Here is a 19,242-nt window from a genome sequence, read left to right as displayed (position 1 = left end):
ACAATAATTGACAATTGTCGACTACTTGTCGCTGCCAATAAAATGATCCTTTGCCTCTTGTGGGTTCATTTATTAAACAATTTGATTGACTATTAAACTAGTTTGATAGCACTTTCAGCTATAACCTGTAATATATAATATACATACATACATATATATATATATATATATATATACACATCATATGTATGTACCAACAAAATATTAGTAACTGATTATGTTGTAGTCAACGTATTATTTTTCCTGCAAGTGTTTTGTTTTTCAATGGATTCTTTTTTTGCGTTGCATAAAATAAAAGTTGTAGATGTTTTTTTTTTCTGTCAAATAATTTATATATAATATATAAATATAATAATACATAATAAACTAATGAATAATAAAAATACCCAGACATAATTTTTGGCCACTACTATATTTATATATAATACAGTGAATTAAATACTTTCCAAATGAAAGGAACTTCTCATTTGATTATTTTGGTTATCTTGATGCATGCAAACCAAAAAATTATCCATAACAAATTAATGATCAGCGTAAGATCAGTGCAAAAACAGCTTCAAATTATGAATCAAAAGTCTCAAAAAAAGTCAAATTAATATCATAAAACCAATGATACAGAATCTAAACTATGTGACATCGCACCTGTAAACAACTACACTTATTCTTTAAATACTCATCGACTTGTGTGGGATGTGTCCCTCTCTGTTATTTTATATTCTTAGTCATTCTCACATGTAAATATCTGTGCAAATGTTTCTAACCTTGGCATCGCAAACTCTGTATCGTTGCATGGTGCCGTCACACTGCCCAGCTCTAATAACTTCAAGTTTTTCGCTCCATGTCTAACACTCCATACCTTAAGATCAGCGATCTAACGCCATCCTCCCGTTTCTCTCTCTTCCTTGTGCTTCTGTGTCCCTCGTGTTCCTCTGCACCTCAATCTGTCCCCTTCCTTTCCTCCTGTGTGTCAGCTGCACCTGGCTGTAAGTGTCTTCTGTGTGCATAGACTGTCCTCTGAAAACCTCCTTTCATGGTGAACGTCAGTGTGTTTGTGTAAATAGGACTACATGTGCACTGCAAAAAAATGTTCTTCCTCAGGATTTTTATCTCGTTTTCCAGTGCAAATATCTAAACATTTATAAATCAGGATACATTTACTTGAGAAGCAAAATTAAATAAGTCTTGTTTTTTTGTGAAATGTTTCAAAATTAAGTGAGTTTTTGCTGAAAACAAGAGAAAAAAAAATGCCAACAGGGTAAGAAATATAACCTTGTTTTCTCCCTTTGAATTAAGTTTCTATTTCTTACCGCACTGGCAGATAACTTAAAGTGAGACTTAAACCCGCTTCGTATTGTTGTAGTGTCGGTAGTCTATGTAAATGAGCAATATTCACTCGTTCTCTGTGATACCTGGCCCGAGAAATTCACGTTTATTTGTCAGGAAAAGTCTTTCGACGGCTCCGGGTCTTTCGTCAAAACTACATTTCTGTACCCACGGACGGTCGGATCATCAGAGGGTTATTAACTGAACTCCATGTGACTCCGGTGGTTTAACCTTAGCTTTATAAAGCGACATGATTGCTTTGTTTGCGAAAAAAAAGAAAAAATGTTTTACAAAATATTAGTCTCCAACCCATGCATGTTTTGTTGACGCGAGAGCAGACGTTGATGTGTGAACGCGTGTTATATATGAATATTTTGTAAATAAAGTGGTAAATTATTTGCGCAAACAAAGCACTCAAGTTAAATCACTGGAGGGACAATTAATTAATTGACAAATTATTAATTAATTACATAATTTTCATTTTTGTGTGAAATAACCCTTTGAGCGTAGGATGAATTCAGGGTGATTGCCATATGACTTGGAAAAAGTATAAGGTAACTTGCCCAATGCATTATGGGTGTTGAAGTTTTCCTTTCTAATTGGCGGAGGTAGCAGTGATTTCAAAAATGTATTTTGCCTTTCTGCTGCATAGGCAACCAAGTTTTATTGAAAACCCATTGTGCCAGCAGTGAAGGACACCTTTAATTTTCAAATATTTTTCAGAAAACAAGTCTTAATATCTTATGTCATTATGCATCCAAAGTAACTTTATCTTGATTTAAGAATTTTTTATATTTCTACTGGAAAACAAAAATGTATTTACTGGACAAAATACTAAGTAAGACAATATTTTTTTTGCTGTGTGTGTGCGTGTGTGTTGGTGTTTTAGCTCTGAGCTTGTTTACGCTTGTTTACGAGTTTATTCACAAACCACTTTTTTGCCGTTTGTGTTCTAGAATTCCATTTAGAACGGACACCGCTTCTGACCTCCTCTCACCCCCAAGAGATCACAGGTTAGTCCTCATCTGACACACACACACACACACACACACACACACGTCAGCCCAAGACAGAGCTGCTGGTTTTCATTTCTGCACTGCCACCAAATAAGGCAAAAATAATCCAAAAACAATCCTGTTTGAAAACCTGTGTTTCCTCAAACTAACGCCATTGGTTGAGCCAGAGGTTAACATGCCGTAATGCCTAAACAGAGAAACATTTAAAAGTGTTAGTCAGCGTACAAATTGTGCATATACAGGTGAAACAGGTGCAAAAGTTCATTTATTTCAGTAATTCAACTTAAAAGGTGAAACTAATATATTATATAGACTCATTACATGCAAAGTGAGATATTTCAAGCCTTTATTTGTTATCATTTTGATGATTATGGCTTACAGCTTATTACAACCTTTTCATAATATTCTAATATTGAATTTGTGGTTTTCATAAGCTGTAAGCCATAATCATCAAAATAATATCAAATAAAGGCTTGAAATATCTAACTTTGCATGTAATGAGTCTATATAATATATTAGTTTCACCTTTTAAGTTTATAAAATTATTTTCACCTGTACAGTACCGTTCAAAACTTGGGCAACTTAATACCAAGTGCATTAAATTGATAAAAAACTGACAGTTAAGACATTTATCATGTCATAAAAGATTTCTGTTTTAAATAAATGCTGATCTTTTGAACTTTTTAATCATCAAAGAATCCTGAAAAAAAAGATGCATCACGCTTTCTGTTTTCAACATTGATCATAAATAATCAGAGTTGTTTCTTGAGCATGAAATCAGCATGTCGTTAGCCTCATAGCATTGTCATTAACATTGAAATATGACTTAGGCAATTATGCTATGAGGCTAACGATATTATAATGATTTCTGAAGGATCATGTGACACTGAAGACTGCAGTAATGATGCTGAAAACTCAGCTTTGATCACAGGAATAAATTACAGTTTAAAATAGAAAACAGTTCTTTTAAAAGTCAATAATACTTCACAATATTACAGTTTTACTGTATGTTTGATCAAATAATATATATAACTCCTGTAATGTATGTGAATATTCAGTGTTTCATAATACATAATGTTAGGCAGGACTTGATTTTAGCCATTGGGATTTGATTAGATCATGACAAATTATATTATTAGTTCCTGTCCATGTGACAATGGTTACATCAGCAGAATAGTCTGAAATGAAGAAAGTTATTTATTACATTATTTAACTTTTTGGTCCCACTTTATATTAAGTGGCTTTAAGTACTATGTACTTGCATTGAAATTAATAATTTGATACAATGGACTTTTTGTGTACATACATGTTTTTACATTGTACTTATATTTTTTTAAATACCTGCATGTAATTACAGCGGTAATTAATGTAATTACATTTACAATTACACTGTTGACCCTTCCCTTACACCTTAAACCACCCTTAAACTTAACCATACCAGCACACCTGTCCCTAACCTTACCCGTATCACACCGCAATAGCAGCAAAAGTGTTTTACAATAAAACATGAACACAATAAGTACATTGTACTTATTTTTCGATGTAAGTACATAGTACTTAAAGCCACTTAATATAAAGTGGGACCAAATTTTTTTATTACATTTTGATGCATTTGGAAGTAAACCAGGATATTGTTGTAGGCTGTGACTGTGTGGTTTCTAGTCACCTGAATGAAGTGTCTCTGTGTCCTTCAGCCATTCCACTGACTGCCTATGGACCAATGGCAGCGGCCGCAGCGGCAGCGGTGGTCAGAGGTGCGCAAAATCAGCTCTATTATGGTTGTTGTATTATCTTTTACTTTCAGATTTTACGATTTGTTAAATTCTTTCCACTTGTAATGTACCTTGTGGGCGTTTGAGACATCTGCCTGTTGTCTGTTTTCTGTTGCCGTAGGTTCCACCCCGTCACGTGCCACTGGGTTCCTGGGCACCAGCAGCCCTGGGCCAATGGCAGACCTTTATGCAGCAGCCAATCAGGACTCAGTCAGCAGCTACATCAGTGCGGCAAGCCCCGCCCCCAGCACTGGGTTCGGACATGGACTTGGGGTAGGTACACAAACATTTAGAAATATAACTTACACAAGCATCATAAAAAGTAGTTTATGTGACTTGAGCTGTAAATTCTAAGACTTCTGAAGTTTTATTTTTAAAAAAGTACATAAATACTTTATTAATTTATGTGCCCTGTTAAAAGTGCATTATTATTTATTTTGGCAACTATTATATTGCAATTTATTATTTGCATTTATCATTGTTTTTGCCCTGCTATTATTTTAGTTTATTTATATACTATTGTAGTATTTAAAAATTATTTATCAATTAATATTTTAATTTTTGTTCAAGTTGTAGACGTTTTTTCTTTTTAAATATTTCTATTTAGCATTATTTGATTTTTTTCATTTAAACTTATCAGCTAAACTTAGATGCCATGGCAACATTTCAGATTTTGTTACTCAAAATAAAATAAAATATTTTTAAATAAAATCTTACTTTTTATTTTAGTTAGTTGTTAGGAAACATTTTTCATTTTCATTTAATTTAACTTGATTTACTAAAATAAAATTAAATAAAAATGTATAAAAGTATATGCACATATTTAAAAAAAAATTATGAAAATGACAAAAACAACAAAATTACTAAAACTTTAAATAAAATCAAAATGAAAAGGAAAAATGTAAAAATAAAAACTAATTCAAACTATCAATACAAACTATAATCTTAATGATACTAAAATATCACTGAACCCGCTGCTAAGAACAGACATATCATCAAAATTTTGGGTCACATCGCACTAGTACAACTTTACATCCCAAATAACACATTTTGTACAGAAGAATTACAAAATGTGATGAGGAATGTCTTGCCACAAAGACTTTCAAGTGCATTACGCTCTATAAAACCACTGGGTTAAAAACAAATATTAGAAGTAAACAAATAAAAATTCAACTTTTAGAAGCAATTAACGTGTAATCGACGACCGGTCTCTGTTATATCCGGTCGAATGCATGTTCGACTACCTCTGGAAGCGGACAAGCTCAAAATGTTTTAGACCCTGTTTACACCTGTATTTAAAGGAGCACTCCACTTTTTTTGGAAATAGGCTCATTTTCCAGCTCCCCTAGAGTTAAACAGTTTTACCGTTTTCGAATCCATTCAGCCGATCTCCGGGTCTGGCGGTAGCACTTTTAGCATAGCTTAGCATAGATCATTGAATCTGATTAGACCGTTAGCATCTCTCTCAAAAACATGACCAAAGAGTTTCGATATTTTACCAATTTAAAACTTGACTCTTCTGTAGTTACATCGTGTACTAAGACCGACAGAAAATGAAAAGTTGCGATTTTCTAGGCCAATATGACTAGGAACTATATTCTCATTCCTGTGTAATAATCAAGGAACTGTGCAGCCGTACCAGCAGCGCAATGATATTACACAGCGCCTGAAAATAGTCCCCAGGTCGGTAACTTCCAACGTGACGGGCACTAAGTTTGTAATATCATTGCGCTGCTGGTACGGCTGCAGTTCCTTGATTATTACGCAGGATTGAGAGTATAGTTCCTAGTCATATTGGTCTAGAAAATCGCAACTTTTAATTTTCTGTCGGTCTTAGTACACGATGTAACTACAGAAGAGTCAAGTTTTAAATAGGAAAAATATCTAAACTCTTTGGTAATTTTTTTGAGAGAGATGCTAACGGTCTAATCAGATTCAATGATCTATGCTAAGCTATGCTAAAAGTGCTACCGCCAGACCCGGAGATCGGCTGAATGGATTCGAAAACGGTAAAACTGTTTAACTCTAGGGGAGTTGGAAAATTAGCCTATTTCCAAAAAAAGTGGAGTGCTCCTTTAAATACAGGTGTAAACGGGGTCTAAAACATTTTGATCCACTTATGATACGATCGACCAAAACGCATCTCAATACCAGGTGTGAACAGGGCCACAGGAGTCTTGTATTGTACCGGAACATTCCTTTAAAATCCCTCTTTCTCTCCTCCAAGGGCCCTTTGATTGCAACTGCCTTTACCAACGGCTACCACTGAGGGTGTCCCATCAGCATCCGGCACGGGATGAAGAAACTCACGAGCTTGTGAAGCACGAGCGCCGCTGACCACGTGACGTGCTTACGGGACGCTCCCTCCTGACTCCACTCTGGAGTTCCCATCTTTTCTTTTCCCTCCCTTCTCTACTAACATCACTTTCCTTTTTCCTCATCCCCTATTTTCTTCCTGACGTATCCTGTTTATCAGCGACTCGTGTATGATATGCTGCCGTCTGTCTTTTGAAAGAAAAAAAAAAATGAAGAAAAAAAAAACATATTGTTTGATTGTACGTGCGGAAACACGCGAGGGATTCCGTTTCTCCGGATTTTTATTTGACAAGTTTTTTTTCTGCATTTGTTACGATGTCTTTGCTGACTGTGTTTTGATGTTTTTACTGTACTCATGCTGTAACGGATGATGTCCAGAGAGAGAGAGAGAGAGAGAGAGAGAGAGAGAGAGCAACGAAACTGGAAAAAAAAAAGTTCAGGATTTGTCTTCCTTGATGTTTATTAAGCATTACAAATCTAAACAACACCGAACAAAGACACGAGAATGAATCAAATTTACGGCAAAAACAAAACGACAGGACAAAAATGTATATTTTGGTAGTTTATACACAGCATTTGTAATGTTGTACGCTGAATCGGTTTGATATTTTTTCCGTAAAATTGGTTTTTATATGAGAAGCAATGGGCCTCGTTTAGGAACTTCCTGCGTGAATCGCTGGTTAATCCATTCTACATGTTCAGATTCACACGGGGGTTCGTTCTGCTCGTGCCGAGGCTCACTCTCCAGCTTCTTTTTGTAGATACTGTATATATTGCATGTGTTTTGGGAGGGTTGAGATGATGACGGACTGGGGGGGGGGCGTGCGGGAGGGTGCGGGTCCTTTGTGGGGTTTTTAACATGCAAACGTCTTTTCTTCACATTGAATCTTGTACTTCTGAGATTAGCGTCATGACCGAGTTGGACTGATGTGGGTCTCCGGTTGTGCTCCTCTCACTTTCGACTCCGTTTATACTGACAATTTCTCTAAGATAAATGTTTTGATGCGCTTTCGGAACAACATTTTTCCTTTCGGTTGCACAAAGTGCTTCAGTTTTTGCGTGAATTCGGAAGCCGCGTTTATGTTTGCCGTCACGTGACGAGGCGTCGAACCACATCCCTGAAAAACCAGTTTGGTTTTCCAAAAAAGAGCAAATGATTCGGTCCCATTTTAGGGAAGAGGAAGGTCGTAACCAGTTTAGTAGCCTCATTCGGAAGGGCACGGCTGCTAGGCTTCTTCATGCTGTTTTTGGAAATATATATTATATATATAATTTTGTTGCGCGGTGTACTTCTTTCAGTGTACTTTCCCTCTCCTTTCTCTTTGTTTTTTGACGGTACACTGCTGTTTTTAAAGAAATGAAGGACACATTTACAAAGCAAAGGAGTCTGAGCGCTGTTACATCTCCATCTCGTGGTTGTGCGTGTGTGACGGAGAGAGAGTGTGTGCACAGCGTAGACTGAAGTATGGATGGACACGTAGCTAGTTTACATGCGTTCAACTGCCACCTTTGAAACTGTCTCGTCTCTGCCGGTAATGGAGGAGGACGTCTGTGACATCACGGCTCTAACGGAGGCCTTCTGGGAAGAAAAATACATGAATAATACACATCCAGAGTGATTTAACAGTTCATTTAAGTTTGCAACATTGGATTTGATCATTGATTTCTCGACCTATTCGCAATAACATTGAGTCTTCCGTTTGACATGTGTAGCCTCTTTTTGGAGCAGTGGTCACCGTGACGATCCACAAACTCCAGCTGACAGGGACGCCTCACAAAACTACTGCACGGCACACACTGTAACTATTTAACCAACAAAAAAGCAATAAGTTATTTTTAAACTCAAGTAATAACGAACGCCGCTCGCGGTGGTACGAATACGGCGGCGATTATGTGGCATTAAGAATTATTTTTCAGAAAGAAAAAAAAAGCTATATTTTTCAAGATCCGTTTTAACCCCTTTGAAAGTTTCTGGGATTTTTACAGTATGTGTTTTGTTTGGATGATTTGTAAAAGGGGCGGGGCTTGGGGATCAGCAGCAGAACTGGAAAGCAACACTGTGACCTGATGCTCGATTACGCTGCTCCGCTGTCCCTTTACTGTATTTTTTTAATTTTCACCTCTGGAAATTTTCAAATAAAAAGATCCTAATAAATTATTTTAAAACATTCCATTTGATGGCATCTGTATTCATGTTTTTCTTTGTGGATTTGCAGAAAGTTTTGGCAGAGATTGTCATGTTTTGGTCGTATGCAGAACGTGCTCTTATGAATCTCACTTTATAATTAATTGTAATCTAAATCTAAAATATCATGTTTACAGTTAAATTGTGCATGTAGTTTTTCACAACACTCATATAATGTTCCCTTTATTCTTCAATATTGTAAACCCTGAACATTAAAATATTTCATAAATAAAAATGTAACTTGAAATAATACTACTAATATTATTATTTTAGAAAGCGTTTTAGTCAACACAATTTGGGAATTATGGAGAAAATATATACTTAACTATCCAGTCCAATCCAGAAATAAAATAAAATAAAAAATACATTTAGTTTGTTATATTAACAGAACATGAACAAAGATGTGTTCACAGCCACAATTAATATATATATATATATATATATATATATATACTGTATATATATATATATATATATATATATATATATATATATATATATATATATATATATAATTTTAGAATATTAGTAAAGTCATCAAAATTAAAGAATTATTAATCTTATTAATTAATTATTAAGCTTTTACCTAACTATCCAGTCCAATTCAATTTCAGAAATCACAAATATTTATATATATATATAGAATGTGTTACATTTATATTTTCTGGGTACTCAAAGCACTTTACATGGTAGGGGAATCTCTTCAATATATATTATATATTATAATTTCTTATTTTTAAATATTAGTAATTAAGGAATTATTAATAAAATGTTGGCTGCTTTTCCCAAACTACTAGTTAAATTCCATTTCATAAATAAAAATAGAGTCCAAACCTTTGCGTTCTAGTCTATAAATTACAAACGTCTTTAACATTTGTTGTGAATATTCAACTTCTGTATAGCTTTTAAAATTGGTTTATACAAATTAGCAGGAACATACAAAGCACTAAAATTCTGAATATGTTTCATAACCACATTTTTATGCTGTTTCTGGTGTACTCATTTTCAATGAAAAATATAAATGTAGATATTTCACATCGCCAAAATGTTTTCTATAACATGTCAGCCAAAACTGTGTGTGTTTCTCAGCTGGTTTGCAACATTTAACATTCACAGTAGATTTCAACCATTTCATAACTATCAGATCGAAATACTGCTCAAGTCGTTGTCCATGAAGCAAACAAGTGAGACGCCAAGATTTGGAGGCATGGGAACAGACGTGTTTGACCTGCACCCCCCCACTCTGATATGTCCATCTCTGTCCCATAACACACACCTGATACCCTGTGACCCCAATACCACACGCCCACCCATGTGGAACTGCACACACACACACACACCAGTTTCATCAGCATTTCTGCATTTGACCCTATTATTAGTTTAGTTTTACGAGACCGTCCTGGTGTCATTTTACAGATTGATTTGCCAATCTATTAGAGAGAAATGCCAGTACAACCGTGGAAAATCAGAGAATAACACACACACACATGCTGACCTGGAATCTGTCCATGGGAAAGTGTCGCCCATATTTTTGTCTCATCTCCCCTGCGATCCCGTTACTCACAGGTTCTTCTTGCGCAAACACCCTCCCACCGAATACACTCCTCACTTCATCTCGAGTCTGGACAGCCCACACAGCTCTGCTGGATTTATTCCTCTCCGTTAACTCTGTTTTTAACTGCTTTCTCTGTAAAAGTGTGTGTTTTGGTGGACATTTGCCCGCTGTCAGGAGTGTTGGCCTGCCATCATGGCTCCGGCCGGCTCACAGACCGATGTGAAAGGCTCTCTGAACGGGAGTCTGGATTTGTATCACCAATGGTTCGGTCCTACGACCCCACGACCTCCTCTGAGAAATTACCTGGTCCTGACCATCCTCACCTGCTTCTGTCCCGCTTACCCCGTCAACATCTTAGCCCTGGTGTTCTCCGTCATGGTGAGCTCACCATCAGATCCTCATATTGCACCATCAAGAAGTTATGACAACACATGTTTTTACATCGCTTTAACTCATCAAAATAAGACTTTTTCCACTTTGTGTTATAACTTATATTTTATAAGGCAGTTTGATGTAATTTAAGTTGAAATGACTTAATCATCCAAGTTGATTGTACTTAAAAATGTATTGTAGCAACTTTTTTACAGTTAATGTCAAGTATTACTATTATTATTGATCATACTTAATCAGTAATGATTGTAAATAATAAACTTAACTCATTATCTCTTTTAGTGAGTTATTATTCCTTAAATGCTGGGGTTTGTTGAGGATAAGTTTGCTTGTTGATTACTTGTTTAAGGATTCAGACGATTAGGATAAAATAGGCAAAAAACTAATATCCCAAATATTTATATTTAAAAGGGCCGACCCATAGACCAGAATATCACAGAGATTTAAGAAGGCCAAGTTTTCTAAAGAAGAGGCTGTAGTTTTGGTCTCTTAATTCAGTTTGAATGTATATCAATAATATTAATATTCACATATGATTATGATTATTATGAATATTGAAGTAAACTGTGTGTACATGAAACTAAAACCCAGAATGAGGATGGATTTGGGTTTGACTGCTGCAGATGTTAGTTTGGCTGGATGAGTTGGCACATTTAAAAACATAATCACAAAGGCAACAACTTGTGTCTCATAAGTGTCATAATTGTGTCTTCTCTCTTTTATAGTCCAGAAACAGTTATGATCAGGGAGATTATGACGGTTCGAGGCGTTTAGGGAAGATGGCGCTCTATGTGTCGATCGCCTCCATCATCATCGGCATCCTCATCATCACCGTCTTCTGCGCTGTGCATTTCAGCACGGTAACACACTGTGACATACTACACACACTGTGGCATACTACACACACTGTTAATATTACTGTTAATACTACACACACTGTTAATATTACTGTTAATACTACACACATTGTGACATATGCAGGTGAAACTCAAAAAATTTGAATATCGTGCAAAAGTAAATTTATTTCAGTAATTCAACTTAAAAGGTGAAACTAATATATTATATAGACACATTACATGCAAAGTAATCAAGCCTTTATTTGTTATAATTTTGATGATTATGGCTTTGTCATGATTAGTGTTCCCTGTCTTGTCTATTAGTTTTCCCAGGTGTCTCTTATTTTCCCACGCCCCCTTGTTATCCTGTTTAGCTCGTTTGTCTCTGATTATTTAAGACCTGTGTTTCTGTCCTGTCCTTGTGAGTTCTTGTTTAATGTTTAACGTTGATGTTGGTTGTTCTCGTTCCCGAGTCCCGTTATCCTGTTTTCTAGTGTGTTAATAAAACGTGTGCTGCATCTGGATCCTGCCTCTTCTCTGCTTCAGCCGCACCGGCGTTACAGAAGAACTCACCGTTGCCTTTTCTTTGCGTGTAGATAGTTGAGGACAGTGCTGACGGAAATGACCAGTTCCTCCACAATACATGCACAGTTTCATAGTCCTCCGACGTTCACGTTCCTCCTCAGATAACCGGGAAGTGTTAATTTGCATAGGCTCACCGGCTTCCGTAGCCACGTGACTCGGAGAGTGTGGGGTGGAGACGTTGCGTGAGAGAGTCGAGGATCGGATGCTGGCACGGCGTGAACTAATGAGGTTGTCAATCTGTATGGAGAGATGAATAAACTGGTCCAGATTCCTTCCCTCATCGCGACAGGCCAGTTCAGCTTGAAGCTCGTGGTTGAGACCCCGTCGATAAACCACCTTAAGAGCGTTATCCGTCCAGTCAGTCTGCGCTGCAAGAGTACGAAACTTGAGTGCGTACTCCGAGGCGGGAATCCGTCCCTGAGCGAGCTCCAGCAAGCGGTCCTCCGCTCCTTTTCACTCCACTGCATGCTCGAAGACGGCTTGAAAGCGCTCCAGGAATTCGTTGTACGAAGCGAAAGCTGATCCATCTGTTCTCCAGACCGCGGTGATCCATTCCAGTGCACGTCCAGTGAGTAATGAACAGATGAATGTAATCTTGTCCATGTCCGTAGCGTGCTGAGCGGTCTGCTGGGCGAGATACAAAGAACATTGAAGTAAAAAGCCCTTGCATTTACCTGGGTCTCCCTCGTACTTTTCAGGGAGTGAGAGGCGAGCGCTGAAGCTTGAGGAGTCAGACGCGAGCACAGGTGCATGAATGGACGCGGCGTGCGCTGAGGATTCCACCGTGGGCTTTTGCATGTTCTGAACCGCTTTCACTAATTCCTCCGTCACAGAAGTTAGACGGGACAGCTGATGATGGTGAGTAGCGATTTGTGAGGCTTGTGCGGTGAAAGCGGCTGACAAGGTTGACATCGTTGCTGGATCTTCGTTTGGCGAAGTATTCTGTTGTGAACCAGGAGGCAGAGACAGATCCATGTGCAACAATTTATTAATAACATAAAAGTAGTAATAAGGGAACTCAAAACAGCAGCAAGCAGTGTAGAAGTAAACCAGGCGTGAGTCCGGGGTTGGCAGCAAGCATACAGGTCAGAGTTAGGCAGAAGTTCAGGGCTGGCGGAGAGTATCAGAGTCAGGTCACAGGCGGGGGTTCAAAAGGCAGGCTGCACACAATCAGAGAGGTTAGTTCAAATCCAGGATCAGTATATCAGAATAACAGCGGTATATCCAGAGAAGGCTCAGACATGTAACAAGGGAATGAGACAATACTTCGCAAAGAGCGCTGAATTAACAAGCTAGATATAGGCTTGAGCTCAGAGTTCATTACACACAGGTGGAAGGTGATCAGAGCACCAATGATGCATACGAGGAGGCTAGTATGCATAATTAGTACTCAGGGGAAGGGGCTCGAGGCTGAGTACTGGGGATCTCACTAGACGCCGTAACAGAGCCCCCCCCCTGGGAGCGACTCCTGGCGCGAGAAAACTGACGGCGACGGGGTCTGCCACGGGGACGAGGAGCAGGCTTGTCAGGGTGTTCACGATGGAAGTCTTGAACTAGAAGGGGGTCCAGAATGTCACTAGAGTTCACCCAGGAATGCTCCTCAGGACCAAAGCCCTCCCAGTCCACAAGATACTGTAAATGCCCTCCACGACGTCTAGAGTCCAGCAGATGGCGCACACGGTACGCCTCTTCGCCCTCTACAAGGATGGGTTGAGAAGCAAGATCTTCAGACTCCACATTCCTAGTTTCAGAGGGAGCAGTGGCCGGTTTCAACAGTGAGACGTGGAAAGTGGGAGAGATGCGGAGATGACTGGGCAGAGCAAGACGGAAGGATACTGGAGTGATTTGACGAATTATCTTGTAGGGACCCATGTACTTGGGACTGAGCTTCTTACATGGCAGATTGAGCCGGAGGTCCCGGGTGGAAAGCCACACCCACTGGCCGGGTTGATAGACGGGACCGGAGCGGCGGTGGCGATCAGCCTGCCTCTTACTGCGGTTGACAGCATGTAGAAGGTGAGTGTGAGCCAGGTTCCAAGTTTCCTCACTGCGTTTAAGCCAGTCATCCACAGCAGGAACATTAGACGGCTCGCCGGACCAGGGGAACAAGGGTGGTTGGAAACCCAGAATGCACTTGAAAGGGGTGAGACCTGTAGAGTGTTTGCGAATAGAATTCTGAGCATATTCAGCCCACATGAGATACCGGCTCCAATCCTCTCTCTTGTGTCTCTGTACCACTGGAATTCACTAAGAATGATCAGTCTTTCTCTACATCTGCATTAATTGATTCTGGGGCGGCAGGAAATTTTATGTCACAAGATTTTGCTAAACAGCACAAGATAGCTCTAATCCCCTGCACTTCCCCTCTCACAGTCGAAGCCGTTGACGGACGGCCCCTTGGTGCGGGGCGAATTACTCACGTGACGCAAGAGCTTCAGATGCGCACAGGACTGTTGCACTGTGAGAATATTCATTTTTACGTTCTGCATGCTCCACACACTCCTGTCATACTGGGTCTACCCTGGCTAAGAAGTCACAATCCTCACCTGCAATGGACTACAGGTCAAATTATCCGCTGGGGTGAAGATTGCTTCTCCAAGTGCCTAAGTCCCGTTAAGCCGCTACCTGTTCGAAGCATCTCAGAGCCCTGTGAAAATTCCGCTCTTACCAGTCTGCCTATGGAATATCGCGACCTGGCTGAAGCCTTCAGTAAAGCCAAGGCTATCCAGTTACCTCCTCATCGAGAATATGACTGTGCCATCGATCTCATCCCAGGTTCCAAGCCATCCAGGGGACGCATTTTTCCCCTTTCTCAGCCCGAAACTGAAGCTATGGAGAAGTACATTGAGGAAGAACTGGCCAAAGGATTCATTCGTTCTTCCACCTCTCCTGTGTCCGCTGGCTTCTTCTTTGTCAAGAAAAAGGATGGCGGTTTACGTCCATGCATCGATTACAGAGCCCTCAATGACTGCACTGTGAAGTTTCGTTATCCCCTACCACTGGTTCCTGCCGCTCTTGAGCTTCTCCGCAAAGCGAAATTCTACACCAAACTGGACCTTCGCTCAGCCTACAACCTGGTTCGTATTCGTGAGGGAGACGAGTGGAAGACGGCTTTCTCCACGAGCACTGGCCACTATGAATATTTGGTTATGCCCTTCGGGCTTTCTAACAGTCCAGCTGTTTTCCAGTCTTTCATAAATGACGTATTCCGAGACATGCTTCAGCGCTGTGTGATCGTCTACATCGACGATATACTGGTTTATTCAGATACCTTCGAGGACCATGTACAGCATGTACGAGCCGTGCTCCGAAGAACTCACCGCAACGTGATCCAGCAGCCATGCCTTCCTGGAATCCAGACGTGCAGATTCTCCGTCTCCATCAGGAGAATCGCTCCATAGAAGAGTACGTCGCGGAGTTCATGAAACTGGCGCCTCTCGCGCAAATGAGCACCCAGTGCTTGAAGATATTCTTCCACGGGGGATTATCAGAACCACTTCGGTCACAGATGCCCGGACCTGATCCTTCCGTGACTCTGATCCAGTATGTCGAGTGGGCTCTTTCTATGAGTGGTTCATCGTTTGCTGTGGGCTTAGCGGAGGAGGTAAAAGTGCTTCACGTGGGCTTCATTCAACCTGTGCTTCTCCCGTACTCGGCCGAGCCCGCGCTCCCCGTCTGCCCAGCCGAGCCCGCGCTCCACGTCTGCCCAGCCGAGCCCGCGCTCCACGTCTGCCCAGCCGAGACCGCGCTCCACGTCTGCCCAGCCGAGACCGCGCTCGACGCACCTGAACCTCACGTCAGCCTCGACGAACCAAGTGAGCCGAGTGAATCGAGTGAGCCGAGTGAATCGAGTGAGCCGAGTGAATCGAGTGAGCCGAGTGAGCCGAGTGAGCCGAGTGAATCGAGTGAGCCGAGTGAATCGAGTGAGCCGAGTGAATCGAGTGAGCCGAGTGAATCGAGTGAGCCGAGTGCATCCTGTGAGTCAAGTGCATCCTGTGAATCTAGTGCATCCTGTGAGTCAAGTGCATCCTGTAATGAATCAAGCCCAGTGAAGCGCCGTCGCAGGAGAAGGAGAAGGACTCGTTGGGCTCGCCAGGCTCCGGAGGGCGTTCCCAGACTCCTCGCCCTGCCGGCCCCGCCTCTGCGCCTCGCCCTGCCGGCCCCGCCTCTGCGCCTCGCCCTGCCGGCCCCGCCTCTGCGCCTCGCCCTGCCGGCCCCGCCTCTGCGCCTCGCCCTGCCGGCCCCGCCTCTGCGCCTCGCCCTGCCGGCCCCGCCTCTGCATCTTGCCTTACCTGCGCCTCTCGGGCTTCGGGAGCCTTTTCCGGTGGCGGTTCCCAGCCTGGAGGTCTTGGATTTCCCCAAGTATTTTTTTGGGGGGGGCAGGAGGTGCCCTGTGAGGGCCATGAAGGATGCTCCGCCCTGGCCGCCGTCACGTCATGCTCCGCCCTGGCCGCCGTCACGTCTTGCTCCGCCCTGGCCGCCGTCACGTCTTGCTCCGCCCTGGCCGCCGTCACGTCTTGCTCCGCCCTGGCCGCCGTCACGTCTTGCTCCGCCCTGGCCGCCGTCACGTCATGCTCCGCCCTGGCCGCCGTCACATCATGCTCCGCCCTGGCCGCCGTCACGTCATGCTCCGCCCTGGCCGCCGTCACGTCATGCTCCGCCCTGGCCGCCGTCACGTCCGGCTCCGCCCTGGTCCCCGTCATGTCCTGCTCCGCCCTGGTCTCCCACGCTCCATGGCCCAGGCCCGCCTTGCCTGTGTCCTGGTCCCGTTCCCCTGCACGGGCCTGGCCCTCCGTCCCTCCCCCAGGATCGCCTTCGCTCTGCCCCCCGCCTGATTCGTGTTTGGAGCGTCTGGAAGCCGCTCCTTTGTGGGGGGGCTATGTCATGATTAGTGTTCCCTGTCTTGTCTATTAGTTTTCCCAGGTGTCTCTTATTTTCCCACGCCCCCTTGTTATCCTGTTTAGCTCGTTTGTCTCTGATTATTTAAGACCTGTGTTTCTGTCCTGTCCTTGTGAGTTCTTGTTTAATGTTTAACGTTGATGTTGGTTGTTCTCGTTCCCGAGTCCCGTTATCCTGTTTTCTAGTGTGTTAATAAAACGTGTGCTGCATCTGGATCCTGCCTCTTCTCTGCTTCAGCCGCACCGGCGTTACAGGCTTACAGCTTATGAAAACCCCAAATTCAAAATTAGAATATTGTGAAAAGGTTTTCATAATCTATAAACCATAATCCTCAAAATTATAACAAATAAAGGCTTGAAATATCTCACTTTGCATGTAATGAGTCTATATAATATATTAGTTTCACCTTTTAAGTTGAATTACTGAAATAAATGAACTTTTGCACAATATTCTAATTTTTCGAGTTTCACCATGTATAGTAGTGCTGTCAAATCTCAAAACTTTGTATTTATATTTATACTAATATATATTAGTTATATTCCATAGTTATATTTAATAAAAAATTATAGTATGATTTAAAAAACATTTCATATATCCTTATTTATTAAAAAAACATTAAAAAGTATAGTTCACCCAAAAATTATATCATTATTAACTCACTCATGGCTTTTGAAGCCTAAAAGTTTATGTGTAATTATATATATATATATATATATATATTTTTTTTTTATTATTATTTTTTCCTAAAGCTACTTTTTGTAATGTCTATTTTTATGATTTTCTAATTTAACACAATAATGACTTTTAAATCATTTGTTTGGGAGTAATTTCTCATCCAAGTTTGATGTGCGATTAATTAATGTAATTAAGTAGATTCAAAATTGTAATCGCTTGACAGCCAAATGGATGAAATTCAAAAGAAATAACCCTATGCTATAGTAACAGATTTTAAAAATCATTATTTTATACTCTTTAGAAACATGTTTGAGATGAGGGCTTTCTGTCCTGCTGTCCTCTGGAGGATGGACGTCCACTGGGTCAGTGTGTTTGATGAACTCAACAGATGAAACCAGGACCAGGACAGATTCAGACTGACATCAGTTCTCCTCCGTCGGCATGAACATGGACATTATACGATATCAAAGAGAGCGGTAGATGGCAGGGCTTGAACATGTTTTACAGACAATCACATTCAATGTATGCACCTTCAAATCACTGAATACAATGCATCCGCGCACATGCTGAATATGTACATACTTTTGAAACCAATGCATGTCTATTCCTTTTCAAGATTATTTTTGTGCTGTTGAAATATATAACTAAAGATTTCAGGGCTGAATGTCTCTGCAAAGAATGGTTAATAATGACACTATGAATCTCATTAGAGCGCATCACACTGTTTACAGTCTTCAAGTCTTAACTGGTCCTATACAACTCATCACTGGACATACTGAACATGTAAATATGAATCATTTTTGGTGCTTAGTGTTTTCCTCTGCAAGTAGATCATGAAAACAATGATAAAGGTCTTAATTTTTATAACAACTTTTGGAGTTTTTTATTTAAAATAGTGATTATGTATTTATGTGTTGTCAAATGTTTTACAAATTCAAAGGACACTAATTTGGAATTAAATGTTTTGATGTTTTGAACTTGTCCTAATTAAATAATAAACTGCATTTATAAAGCACCATTCATAAAAGTGTCTCAATGTGTTTTACATTTTTGCACCAATAGCGTCACCGAATGGAACTGCAAAACTAACCAATATTTTCCCACCCCAACATTGAGTAATAATAATAATAATAAAGTAGTACTTTTTTTGTGAAAGCTAAAAAAGTATGTTCTGTGTTAATACAATTGAACAAAAAATGTAAAGTTACAATTAGATTTTAATAAAACCATATTTATGTAATTTAATAAAAAGTCATAACTTGCTCTTCTATTGGCCAATCCATTCTTCACTTTTCAAAAATCCAACCATATATTTTTTTACACTTAATTTTACAGAAACGCATAAGATTATGGAAGTAAAATGAGGTTTCACATTGACTTTTAAAGTTATACTTATGCTTTATAGACCGAACAAGATATGGGTATCAGAGGATATTGAGATTAAAGCTCATAAATGTTTCTCCCTTCGACCCCCTTAATCTTCAGGCCAGAGAGATGATGTATTTGGATATGTGCTATATATAGTGCGGGGTCTCAATCCCACGGCGGTGTCAGGGGCCTCTTGTTATCCAGTGTGTTCTGGCCAGCGGGGTCACATGACACGGGATCGCTGGATCAGCACTGCTGAAAAACACGAGCTGGACCCCACGCTCCACAGGACCCCATCATGCTTACAGAAACACCTCAGCCC

At 40.5% G+C, this 19,242-nt stretch overlaps 2 protein-coding genes across 21 annotated transcripts in view; both read left to right on the top strand.

The window, feature by feature from the left end:
* msi1a (musashi RNA binding protein 1a) overlaps positions 1-8,603 on the top strand; it is a 66,118-nt gene extending 57,515 nt beyond the window's left edge. For 16 of the 20 annotated variants that reach the window (XM_079608258.1, XM_079608262.1, XM_079608273.1 and 13 more), the window contains 4 exons: positions 2,280-2,336; positions 4,034-4,093; positions 4,233-4,384; positions 6,339-8,603. In XM_079608258.1, the coding sequence (XP_079464384.1) occupies positions 2,280-2,336; positions 4,034-4,093; positions 4,233-4,384; positions 6,339-6,380 (311 nt within the window). In that variant the 3' untranslated portion in view covers positions 6,381-8,603. Of the gene's footprint in view, positions 1-2,279; positions 2,337-4,033; positions 4,124-4,232; positions 4,385-6,338 lie in introns of all 20 variants that reach the window. The other 4 variants (XM_079608267.1, XM_079608268.1, XM_079608265.1 and 1 more) reach the window with 2 other exon arrangements.
* A 1,457-nt stretch (positions 8,604-10,060) lies between these two features.
* Positions 10,061-18,567, top strand: LOC306996120 (transmembrane protein 233). Its single transcript, XM_079608284.1, has 3 exons — positions 10,061-10,545; positions 11,283-11,417; positions 17,854-18,567. Exons 1-3 carry the CDS (start codon positions 10,360-10,362, stop codon positions 17,863-17,865), a joined length of 333 nt encoding a protein of 110 aa, XP_079464410.1. The 5' UTR covers positions 10,061-10,359; the 3' UTR covers positions 17,866-18,567.
* The last annotated feature ends 675 nt before the right edge of the window (positions 18,568-19,242 follow it).

Source organism: Phoxinus phoxinus (genome assembly GCF_949152265.1).
Source record: "Phoxinus phoxinus genome assembly, chromosome: 3".
NCBI classification, from domain to species: Eukaryota; Metazoa; Chordata; class Actinopteri; order Cypriniformes; family Leuciscidae; genus Phoxinus; species Phoxinus phoxinus.
This window is presented reverse-complemented; position numbering and strand designations above follow the sequence as displayed.